The sequence below is a fragment of the Lindgomyces ingoldianus genome, assembly GCF_010093535.1.
Source record: "Lindgomyces ingoldianus strain ATCC 200398 unplaced genomic scaffold BDR25scaffold_16, whole genome shotgun sequence".
In the NCBI taxonomy this organism is placed as follows: domain Eukaryota; kingdom Fungi; phylum Ascomycota; class Dothideomycetes; order Pleosporales; family Lindgomycetaceae; genus Lindgomyces; species Lindgomyces ingoldianus.
The window spans coordinates 1,300,686-1,311,069 of NW_022985177.1; the positions used below are offsets into that span (position 1 = coordinate 1,300,686).

The 10,384-nt window shown below is 40.2% G+C and overlaps 4 protein-coding genes across 4 annotated transcripts; 2 read left to right on the top strand and 2 right to left on the bottom strand.

Annotated features, from left to right (window-relative positions):
- Positions 1-5,491: 5,491 nt before the first annotated feature.
- On the top strand, positions 5,492-5,662 carry BDR25DRAFT_224785 (uncharacterized protein; the record flags this gene model as incomplete). The annotated part of the gene is made up of 1 exon (XM_033685160.1): positions 5,492-5,662. A coding segment is annotated over one exon (171 nt), but the record flags the coding sequence as incomplete, so codon positions are not given.
- An 11-nt stretch (positions 5,663-5,673) lies between these two features.
- Positions 5,674-7,471, bottom strand: BDR25DRAFT_262018 (choline dehydrogenase). Its single transcript, XM_033686741.1, has one exon. It carries the CDS (start codon positions 7,410-7,412, stop codon positions 5,850-5,852), a length of 1,563 nt encoding a protein of 520 aa, XP_033547679.1. The 5' UTR covers positions 7,413-7,471; the 3' UTR covers positions 5,674-5,849.
- A 368-nt stretch (positions 7,472-7,839) lies between these two features.
- On the top strand, positions 7,840-8,784 carry BDR25DRAFT_159013 (S-adenosyl-L-methionine-dependent methyltransferase; the record flags this gene model as incomplete). Its single annotated transcript, XM_033684008.1, has 1 exon — positions 7,840-8,784. A coding segment is annotated over one exon (945 nt), but the record flags the coding sequence as incomplete, so codon positions are not given.
- Positions 8,785-8,877: 93 nt separating this feature from the next.
- Positions 8,878-9,780, bottom strand: BDR25DRAFT_225450 (NAD(P)-binding protein; the record flags this gene model as incomplete). Its single annotated transcript, XM_033685179.1, has 4 exons — positions 8,878-9,037; positions 9,087-9,303; positions 9,370-9,690; positions 9,747-9,780. The coding sequence occupies 4 exons, from the start codon at positions 9,778-9,780 to the stop codon at positions 8,878-8,880; spliced, it is 732 nt and encodes a 243-aa protein (XP_033547681.1).
- Positions 9,781-10,384: the final 604 nt, after the last annotated feature.

The following is a 10,384-nucleotide window of genomic DNA, read 5'->3' on the forward strand; positions in this document are numbered from 1 at the left end:
ATACATCATATCCAAACCCATCATTCATCTCAGGAAGCCCAGAAACAGTGCTTCAATCTGACAACTTCTTGCTTACACGTTTGCGTGTTATGCCTAGTCTAATTGCACTGTCTGCAGCGCCTTTAGGATAGCTTACCTACTTTAGCTTACACCTGCTTCTTTACCTTCTTCTTATTACTGCGCGCTTTAAACTCCTTTAGAGCTGTTAAGCATAGGCCTTTCTAAATTATTAAAGTCTTTTCTGCCTTAATCTACTTTCTTTTATATAATTTATGTTATATAGTAGCTTTATTAGCTGCTTAAAGCTTAGTAATTTCTTATTACACTAACACTAGCTTATATGTAATTATTACTACCTTTTTTAAAACCTTCTTAAATGCCTTAACTATAGAAGTTAGTAAACTATTTATATGCTTCTAAATTTTTGTTTTTATAAGCATTAATTACAACTTAAGTTCTAGAGTATTACTTAAGGTTTACAACTGCTAGGGCTTATTATATATAAGTAGTAGTAGTAATAAAGTGTGTAACTTTACATTAAGGCTTATTATAACTTATTATAGGTTAAAAGGAACTAATCTAGCGCTTTAAAACTCTTCTTAGATATTACTAGAAGTAATTATAGCATTATAAGCTGCTTTAAAGCATAGCAGAAACTTTATTTTTATAATATAAGTAATTTAGTTATGTATAAGAATTTTAGCTTAGCGCTTATACGCCTTTTTTAAAAAAGTAAAACAACCTACATTAAGTAGCTATAAAAGGTGTAATAAGTAAAAAGGTATGTAAATAGTAATAATCTTATTATCTTTATAGTATTACTAAAAATAAAGTAAGTTGTAGCTTTTATAGCTATTAATAACTAGTAGACAGTAGCTGCTAACAGTACACTTCTTTATATGCGCGTTAAAGTGCTTTAACTAGTCTAGACTAAGCTAATTAGTAGTCTAGCTGCGCTTAGAGATTATAATAACTTAATTCTAAAGTAAATTTTTTTTTATACTAGTTTAAAAAGTAGTTGCTACTCTAGAAAATAATAAAAGGCAAAATAGCCTACTCTTTAGCATTAATGCTCTAGATAGCTGTTGTCTACTTCTAGTTGCCTAGCTAGACTGCTTTTAGCTGTCCTTGTCTCTCTAAACTTGTAATAACTGCTTTAGTAGATATCTAGCCTATTATAAACCCTGTTTTATTAAAGTTGTACATGTTATTATCCTAGATGCTATACTTAGCTTTAATATTCTTTATAAAGTTAAACTAGCTTTAAATTACTGCAGAATCTTTATAAAAAGCTCTTTTATAGTTGTACTTACGCTTAAACTTTACTTTAAGCTTTAAGTAATGCTTAATAAATATATTAGGCTAGTTTATGCTAACATAGCCTATATTACGCTTAGCGTGTAAAGAATTAGCTATATTAGCTATAGCTGCTAGCTAGGGGGGAAATCCTTACACATCTAGCTTAAGTATGTGCTAAATAATTACCTGCTTCTTATTATTATCTAGCTTTTATAAGTTAGCTATATAATTAGCTTAGAAAAGTTGTCTAGTGCGTTAGTTACTTATTATCTTTTAAAAGACTCTATAGATAGCTGCAGCATGTTAGTTAAAAAGTGTTATATTTTATTTAAAAGCCTAAAGTGTAAGCTGCATCTAATGTTCTTTTAACATGTTTAAGTAGTGTTATTAGAAATGCATTAGTGTAGAAAGGGTAGTGTAGTAGAGTCTTAGCAAAAGTAAGCAACTTAGGTGTGTAAGCAACTCGCCTATGAAGTACGTTATAATAATAACTTAAATAAAAAAAAAAGTAAGAAAATTATTAACTACCTTACTACTACTACATTTCTCTACTATGCAACAGCAGAGGACATATACAGCCTAGAACTTAAAAGATACGCAGAATAGTTTATTCTTAAGGATTAATATTATATAGTATACTAAGGTAAACTATAGAATACTAGCGCTGTAAAAATTTCTACTATTAAAAAGTTATAACTTAAAGTATACTTATAAGAATTCTTTTATATAAAAGTAAACTAGACACTAAATAAAAAGAGTATTAGCTTTAAAAAATAAGAATTAATAAAATTAATTAGTACTATATAAATTATTAATCTAGTTAGTAGTGTTATATATTACATACTAGATACACTAACACCTTTCTTATTATCTTTTGCTAACGCAGACTAGATAAATCTATACTTTAATAATATGTAAAATGTAACTATATAAAGTAATAAAATTAAGGTCTTAGTTATACATATATAAAAGAAGAAATTAATGTTTTTCTTTATAAAACATAAACTCTAATAACTACACAGAAGGTTTAGTAATTCTTGTATAGAATAGCTTTACATAATGCTTAAAAACACTAGACACAACACTAATCCTTTTATACTTAAAAAAATTAAGAAGTTCTGCTATATATGTTAGCTACATAACCTAGCACTATAAAAATTTAAGTTTATAATTAAAAATAATTTATACTTTAATTATAAAATAGTAATTAATATTATATAAATTAGTAACTAAAACATACTACATGTAATTAACATAGATATATTATTCTAAGCAGCAACCTTTTTAAAATTAATGTCTATATAAGATACCTAGAACATGCTTTATAAGTGTTAGATTAACATATATTAAAGCTTACTTAATTACATTATACATAACTCTAGTATAAACTTTATATTTAAAAATTTTTAGAATTATGTAAAGATTATAACGTACTTTACAAGCAAGTTGCTTACACACCTAAGTTGCTTACTTTTGCTAAGACCCTACTAAACTACTCTTTCTACACTAATGCATTTCTAACAACACTACTTAGACGCGCTAAAAGAACGTTAGATATAGCTTACACTCTAAGCTTTTAAATAAGACATAAAACTTTTAAAGAAACATGCTGTAGCTATATATAAAGTCTTTTAAAAAAATAATAAATAACTATAGCACTAGATAACCTTTACAAGCTAATTCTATAGCTAACTTATAAAGGCTAGGTAATAATAAGAAGCAGGTAATTATTAAGACTATACTTAAGCTATATGCGCAAGAATTTTCCTCTTAGATAGCATTTATAGCTAATATAGCTAATTCTTTACGCGCTAAGCGTAATCTAGGCTATATTAGTATAAACTAGCCTAGTACATTTATAAAGCGTTATTTAAAGCTTAAAGTAGAGTTTTAAGCGTAAGTATAGTTAATAGATATTTAGCCTATAATAAAGCCTATCTTACTAAAGTTGTACATGTTATTATTCTAGATGCTATACTTAGCTTTAATATTCTTTACAAGGCTAAACCTGCTCTAAATTACTCTAGAACCTTTACAAAAAGCTTTCTTATAGTTATACTACACTTAAACATTACTTTAAGGTCTAGATAACACTTTCTAAACGCACTAGGCTAGTTTATGCTAATATAGCCTAGATTATGCTTAGCGCGCAAAGAATTAGCTATATTAGCTATAAATGCTATCTAAAAGAAAAATCCTTGCCTATATAGCTTAAGTATAGTCTTAACAATTACCTGCTTCTTCTTATTGCCTAGCCTTTATAAGTTAGCTATAAAATTAGCTTATAAAGGTTGTCTAGTGCTGTAGTTATTTATTGTCTTTTAAAAAGCTTTATATATAGCTACAGCATATTTTTTTAAAAGTTTTATGTCTTATTTAAAGGCTTAGAGCGCAAGCTGTATCTAATGTTCTTTTAGCGCGTCTAAGTAGTGTTATTAGGAATGCATTAATGTAGGAAAGGTAGTTTAGTAGAGTCTTAGCAAAAGTAAGCAATTTAGGTGTGTAAGCAACTCGCCTGTAAAGTACGTTAGAAGCAATGTGTTAATAAATGCTAGTAAAAGCTTATTAGGCTATAGAGAAGATTAAGCGCGCGCACGCACTACTGTAATATGCATACAATATCCTCTATACAAAATTAAATACGTATATAAATAATAAATTAGTGTTATAAATAGCTATTAAAGGTTTAATTAATATAGTAAAACTAAATAGTCTTATACCTACATTACTTATGTTTAGAATGTACTTAAAAATTAACATAGATTCTATACTATTTTCTAACATTACTACGTAAGCTAACGCTGTATAAAAGGTAATAAAAATGCTTTAAAGTAAAAAAGTTAAAGTTAACGTTAATTATATAATTATTACTTAGAATAGCTTAATATTATATAAAGTCTTAAATTTTTTACTTAGTTCTAAAGTAAAGACATAGTAAAAGAAGAAAGAATAGATAAAACTACATATAGTAAAAAGAATTAAGGCCCTAGATGTTATTATTAAGATAAAAAATAGTCTAGTAAGACTTTACTACACGTAAGTTATGCTGTATTATTATATAAAGGATAAGAATAAACCTGCATAAAAACTGCTAGATCTAGACAAACTAGCCCTAGTGTAGAGAGATCCTCTATAGGAGGGGATACTGCAGCGCGATCTCTTTATAGGTAGCTGAACAAATTTTAATCAACTCTTCCATCATGCCTTTGCTATTTAATGCCTTGCGAAAGTAGAAATTTCCTACAGCCTCTTAGATTTTAGCGTTTTGTCTTGTTTCCATCAACTTCTCTTGCAGCTGGGCTATCTTCTTTTTTAGGTTAATAGTCTCTTCTTGAAGTTGTTTCACGTCTACTATTAATATACTCTTTTCCACCTTAAGATGCACATTTTCCCTGTTAGATTTAAATACTGTACAAACGCTAGAACCTATACTGTTGTACAGTTCTTAGCAGCGGCTAAGCAAAAGTTTGCTTATTTTCTAATTAAAGAGATAGTTTTTGTATTGCGAATATTTCCAATCGTATAGGTCCTTGGCGGCGGGAACTAGCCGGACATTAGCAGGGGACACATCGAGGTTTAGCGTCTCCTCTAATATTTGTTAGGATTACATAAGGAGGAACGTGTACGCGCTTACTAATATGCTGTGAAAGGTGTTCCCGACACTTGCGTTGCCACTCGGCTAGTTTTAATGTTATTTGTGATGGTAAAATATTTAAGATCTAACAGAGCGGCTCTAGATCAAGAGGCAATGTCTATAAAAGTTAGAATAACATAAGAGTAGACTTGAATACCTACAAAACATGCTCCACTAGTTTGTATAATAGGACTGCCAACAGGTAGCGCAGCAGAGAGTAATACAATAACGTTAGAGAATATTATTGTTAAGTTAAGTTAATTTAATATAAAATATAACTTAGGCAGAGGCATAACTTAAATAATCCTTAAAGTCATCTTAGCGCTAACAGAATATAATGCTATCTTAAAATAATTTCTTACAGCAAGTTTACTGCTAGCTGTAACTCTTGCACGATCTGCATTTAAGCAATCAAGGATATTAGGCTTCGCAGACACTCTTCCGCGAAAACAACAGAAGATTACAACAGAGCCTAAAGGCAAGAATATCTCACTTCCTAACCTAGGTTTATATTACTCTGCGAGAATGTTAAATGCTAACAATTACACTGTTGGCTAGATCTGCGCCATACCTACAGAGTCTGTTGCCGCGCAAGCTTTCCTCGACGAAAGGCACAAAGGGCTGGAATATGTGGCTCCTCATGATAACAACGATTACACATTAGGCAAGATTAGGACACACAATGTCGTTATCGTTGTTTTTAACAGTGTCAATTTATGTGTGGCCTAGATATTAACCCTCTACTCTGCGCGTAGGTAGATATCGACACTGGATATCGGCTTTCTGCCCTGCGCACGATGGATATCGACACTCTGTTCTGCGTGCAGACGTAAATCGACACTGGGTATCGCCCCCCTGTAAAGTTTGGGCCACTCTGGATATCACACGATATCCGCCGTCCTAAATACATAGCACCTTAACCTATAATACAGCTAGCGATCTGCTCAGCCATAGCGTACAATGTCACTTGAGGATGCCCACCAAGCGGAACTGGCAACACACTTGCGTCGGCGATCCGCAACCCCTCCACGCCGACCACGCGACCCTCTGCGTCCACTACAGTTCCCATGGCCGCTGTGCCGCCCGAGTGATGATGCTGCATTCCCGAGCGTTCAATTCGCTCCCACAACACCTCATCAGCGACATAAGTCGTGAGGGGGGTCAAGCCTTCCAGCTCCGGTCCAACGGGAGGGGTCTCGCTTTCGATGCATTGCTTCATGGACTCCGTTCCAAGCATCACTGTGAGCGTGCGACGAGCAGCGTACATAAGTACCTCGCGATCGAGTTCGGTGGAGAGATAATTTGGTTGAATCTTGGGTGGATCATTCGGTGAAGACGAGCTGAGCGACACAGTTCCTCGCGAAGTTGGAAGCAGGAGCATCGTGGATGTTGCGATATGAGTCCCGTCAACAGGAATTCCCGGAATCCCAGGAGTAACGTAAACCACGAGCACTTCGAACAAGTTCCGTGTCCGCAACTCTGAGTGTTCCGTATGCTTCTCGAGCAACTCCTCCGGCACGCGTTCGCTGGCGACCCAGTCGTATGGCAGCCCTTTGAACAGCGACGGATGCGTCCACCCAGAGCTTCCGAGTGCGAGACTCTGAGATGGATCGCTCAGGCGGAATGCCATGTATATCGCAAAGTGGTCGAAGAGGTTCTTTCCAACCCCTGGCGCGGCATGGACCAGTGGAATACTGTGGGTGGAGATAATCTCTGGAGCTCCGATCCCAGATAGCATCAGAATTTGTGGAGTGCGATATGCTCCGGCGCAAATGATGACCTCCTTCGACGCTTTCACGACCCTACCGCCCCCCAGCTCTACACCAGTGGCCTTCTCGCCAATGAAGGTCACTCGGCGGACTGTCACATCGGTGAAAACGGTGACGCTTTTCAGCGGGTAGGCGGCATACGAAGGCTGGCGAAGCCCATCCCGCGAGTTCTCCTTCAACTCCGCGAGGCCAGTCATAGAACCGATTTCGCCATCTGCGCGCTGAACGCCCAGCTCCTTCCAGGCATTTTCGACGGTGTTGCGCAATGGATACTTCCTTCGTGAGTCTGAAGAGATCGAAGCGGCCCCAAAGCGCTGTTCTACCTTGTCAAGCCAAGGCTTCATTCCTCGGTAGCTCCATCGCTCGTCGCCAACTGCTTCACCCCAGTGATCATAGTCGTGGGCATCGCCTTGGAGCCAACCCCCAAAATTCAGAATTGATCCACCTCCGAGGGCTCTTCCTGCAGGTAAAGTGTGGACACGGCCGGCGGTCTGTGTAACTGGCTCACTGCGGTACGCATAGTCCAGTTTCCCACCCAGGAGCCCAAGGCCAGCCAGAATGGTGTCCGTCCCAGGCTCACCGGAGGGATCAGGGCCGGCTTCAAGCAAAATAACCGATGGCGATGAAGCGCTACGCGCGAGACTGGAAGCAATGACGCAGCCTGTGAGACCTCCACCCACAACAACATAGTCTGCTGTGGCTGGCTCCATATCAGAGCCTTGTTGAGAGCTTTGAGGAGGTTTGCGGTCGCAATGTGTGGATGCCTGTCGATGTAGCGGGTGTTGGGGGGGGCAGCTTCGACTTATGTGCCGCAGGATGCAATGCTTGGCGCGGCGTAGTGCTGTTGTGGCCATGCCTCTGCACGTTACACATTGATGCAGTCCCCGAAACTATAGGCGCCAGAGTTCTACTTCGATCATAGGCTAAAATTCCCGAACTCTTTAGTATGCCTAGCCCTCTCCCTCGGTTTAACATCCAACACTCCACATCAGGATGCTTACTCACCCCATGTTGTTTGCCGGAACGAAGAGTGCACGCGGTTTGCGCTCTATCGCGCGAGTCGTACCTATCTTGAGCCCCCGGAGAACCACCAATTACCTTTCGGGACCACCGGCAAGCCGCACGAATGACAGTGTTTGGAAGCTTCAAAACATCGATGCAGCGTACTGGGACGAGTACATCGCCACGCGCCCCAAGTACGACCCCACTATCTTTGATCCCATCTTTGCCTACCATGCGGCAGGAAAAACCCCTTTCCGCGACGCTCTCGATATCGGTACCGGCGCTGGCTCTACCCTTGGACCGTTGCTCGACATGTTTGGTCGCGTCACCGCGAGCGACAATGATACCGTCAGTGTACAATTTGCGCAGCACAGGTTCCAACACATTCCGCGCAGTCGACTCTCCTGGACCATGTCGAAAGGAGAGGAACTCACCAAATACCACGCTCCAGCATCCTTCGACATGATTACTTGCGCTTTAACTTTCCCTTTGCTCGATACCGAGAAGGCATTACGCTGCATATTCACTCTGCTACGACCCGGTGGAACATTGGCAATTTGGTTCTATGGTCCACCCTTCTTCATCGAGCCAACGCTTGCAACAGAAGCTCAACCCATACTTTATGCTGCGATGGATCAGGCTTTTAAGCCGGTGGTTAGCGGTGGCAATGGGCAGCAGAGAGCAAGCTGGAAGCGGGCAGCGGACGGAATGGCAAGCTGGTTGGACTACATTCCCTTTTCTGAAGGTCAATGGAAGGACGTTCGCCGGCAAAAGTGGAACAATACCAAAGCTCGCCTGGCCTTCTTTGGGCCGGCTGCCTGTGACTTCAAGGTTGAACCGGTGAGTTCTGTGAACAGGCTTGAGGCCGTTACCGAAAAGTACGATCCCACTTTCTGGAACGTGAATTGGGATTTTGAGATGGTGAGAAGATTTGTTATCGCGGTTTTCCCAAAGCCGAGAGAGATGGCCGGCCCTGATGAGATTATGGACGGACATTTGAAAAAATTACGAGAGATGATGGGCAGCCGGGACCGAAAGGCCTCAATGTCCTGGCCCGCAGTATTAATCTTGGCGCGAAAGCAATGCTAAGATGATAGCCTTTGGTTGTATTGTAGCCGGTAGCATAATTTCAATGACTCCGCTTGCCGTATGCCTCACCACTCGACCTCTTTTCTAAGACTCATCGATCGTAACGAACCTTCCCCCGAGGGTTTCGCGTGTGGCTTCTTCGATCTGTCGAAGAATAAATTGACACGAATTCTCAACCGGAACAAATGCCTCGTCGTAACCGAAATATCTCGCACCAGCGTTGCCCATATCTGTCTGCATGAACCTGCACTCCCTCAGTAGTTGCATAGATGTCGTCCAGGTCAAGGTCTTACCCAGGGTCAACAACAAACGCAGTCAAAGTTTGACTCTCCCAATGAATCTTCCTCGTTAGATAATGGGCAACGACTTTGCTTGCGCCATAGGCAAACATAGGCCATGGTGCCTTTTCCATGGCCCCGATGCTTGCAATAGGTGTACCGATGAGAACGAATTTCCCTGCTTCACTTTTCTCAAGAAAGCCCCGGACAGCTTGGAATAGGCGTAGTGGTCCTGAAGCAAGCGAAACGGTTAATACAAATACACCTCATCCGAGCTGATGCAGTCATTACAACTCACCTACACCGTTTACATCAATCAAGTCCTTCACCTCCCCAGGATTCACTGCGGAAAGGTCTCCATACACATTTCCTGATCCAGCATTCGCCACCACTACATCTATCTTATCAATCCCGTATCTGGTCGAGAGTGTGCGCGCTGCATCGGCTGCATCGGTGTCAGATGCTGAATCGATCTTTACGACAATCAGTCTGCTACTGTCCGCGCATGGAAGGTCGGTCAATGAGAGGCTCTTCGCGCTTCTTAAATCTCGAACGCCAGCTATGACAGTGTTCTCGGGCCGGGAGAGAAGAGCCTCGACCAAGGCCCTGCCTAGGCCTTCTTTGGGCGTTAGACTGCCAGATTTACTAGATATGATCGAAAAGGACCGCACGTACCTCTGCTTGCACCTGTGATGAGATACGCAGCCATGGTGAAGATATTGACGGTTGTATCGTCACAGAATTGAAAAGGCCTTCTCCTGCGGATCTGTCTGTTCACCAAGTCTTGGTCCCTCGTGGTACGACGGAATGATTGGCTGAGGGACTGGTGCGGCCTCCTTCCACTTTTGCAAACCTCTACATGCAGCTCTCAAACACGTCCCGCTCGGAATCCGGACGTCTCATGCCCTGAAAAATGTTCCCATGCCAAGGTTCATGGCTGTGCCGCAAACTACCACTACATCTCAGCTGATGATCCCCGAGTTCAATATATTTTCGACTTGGGTATGCTAGGTCTCTTCATCTATTTGTGGTCGGTGAAATTCCTACGCCGTCACAGTCAAGTTGGGTGGCTGTTATCTCACGAGTCAGACGCTTAAACTAGAATTGCCATGAACCGCAGAAACAGGCATAAGGTTAGACCTGGGACAGTAGGGTTTTTTTCGCGCAAAGGGACGAAAACAGGTTCAAAAGCTACAGGCAGGCAGCGGTTAAGCTATATAGGCGTTGTGGCAGAAGAGAGAGTGGTTGAAAGGTAGGCATTGGAGAGGTCTTGACCGTTTTTGGTAAGAGGATTGTTTAGCGAGGCAGCAAGG

Coding starts and splice junctions, on each gene's coding strand:
- BDR25DRAFT_262018 (XM_033686741.1), bottom strand. CDS start 7,412: ATGGAGCCAGCCACAGCAGACTATGTTGTTGTGGGTGGAGGTCTCACA.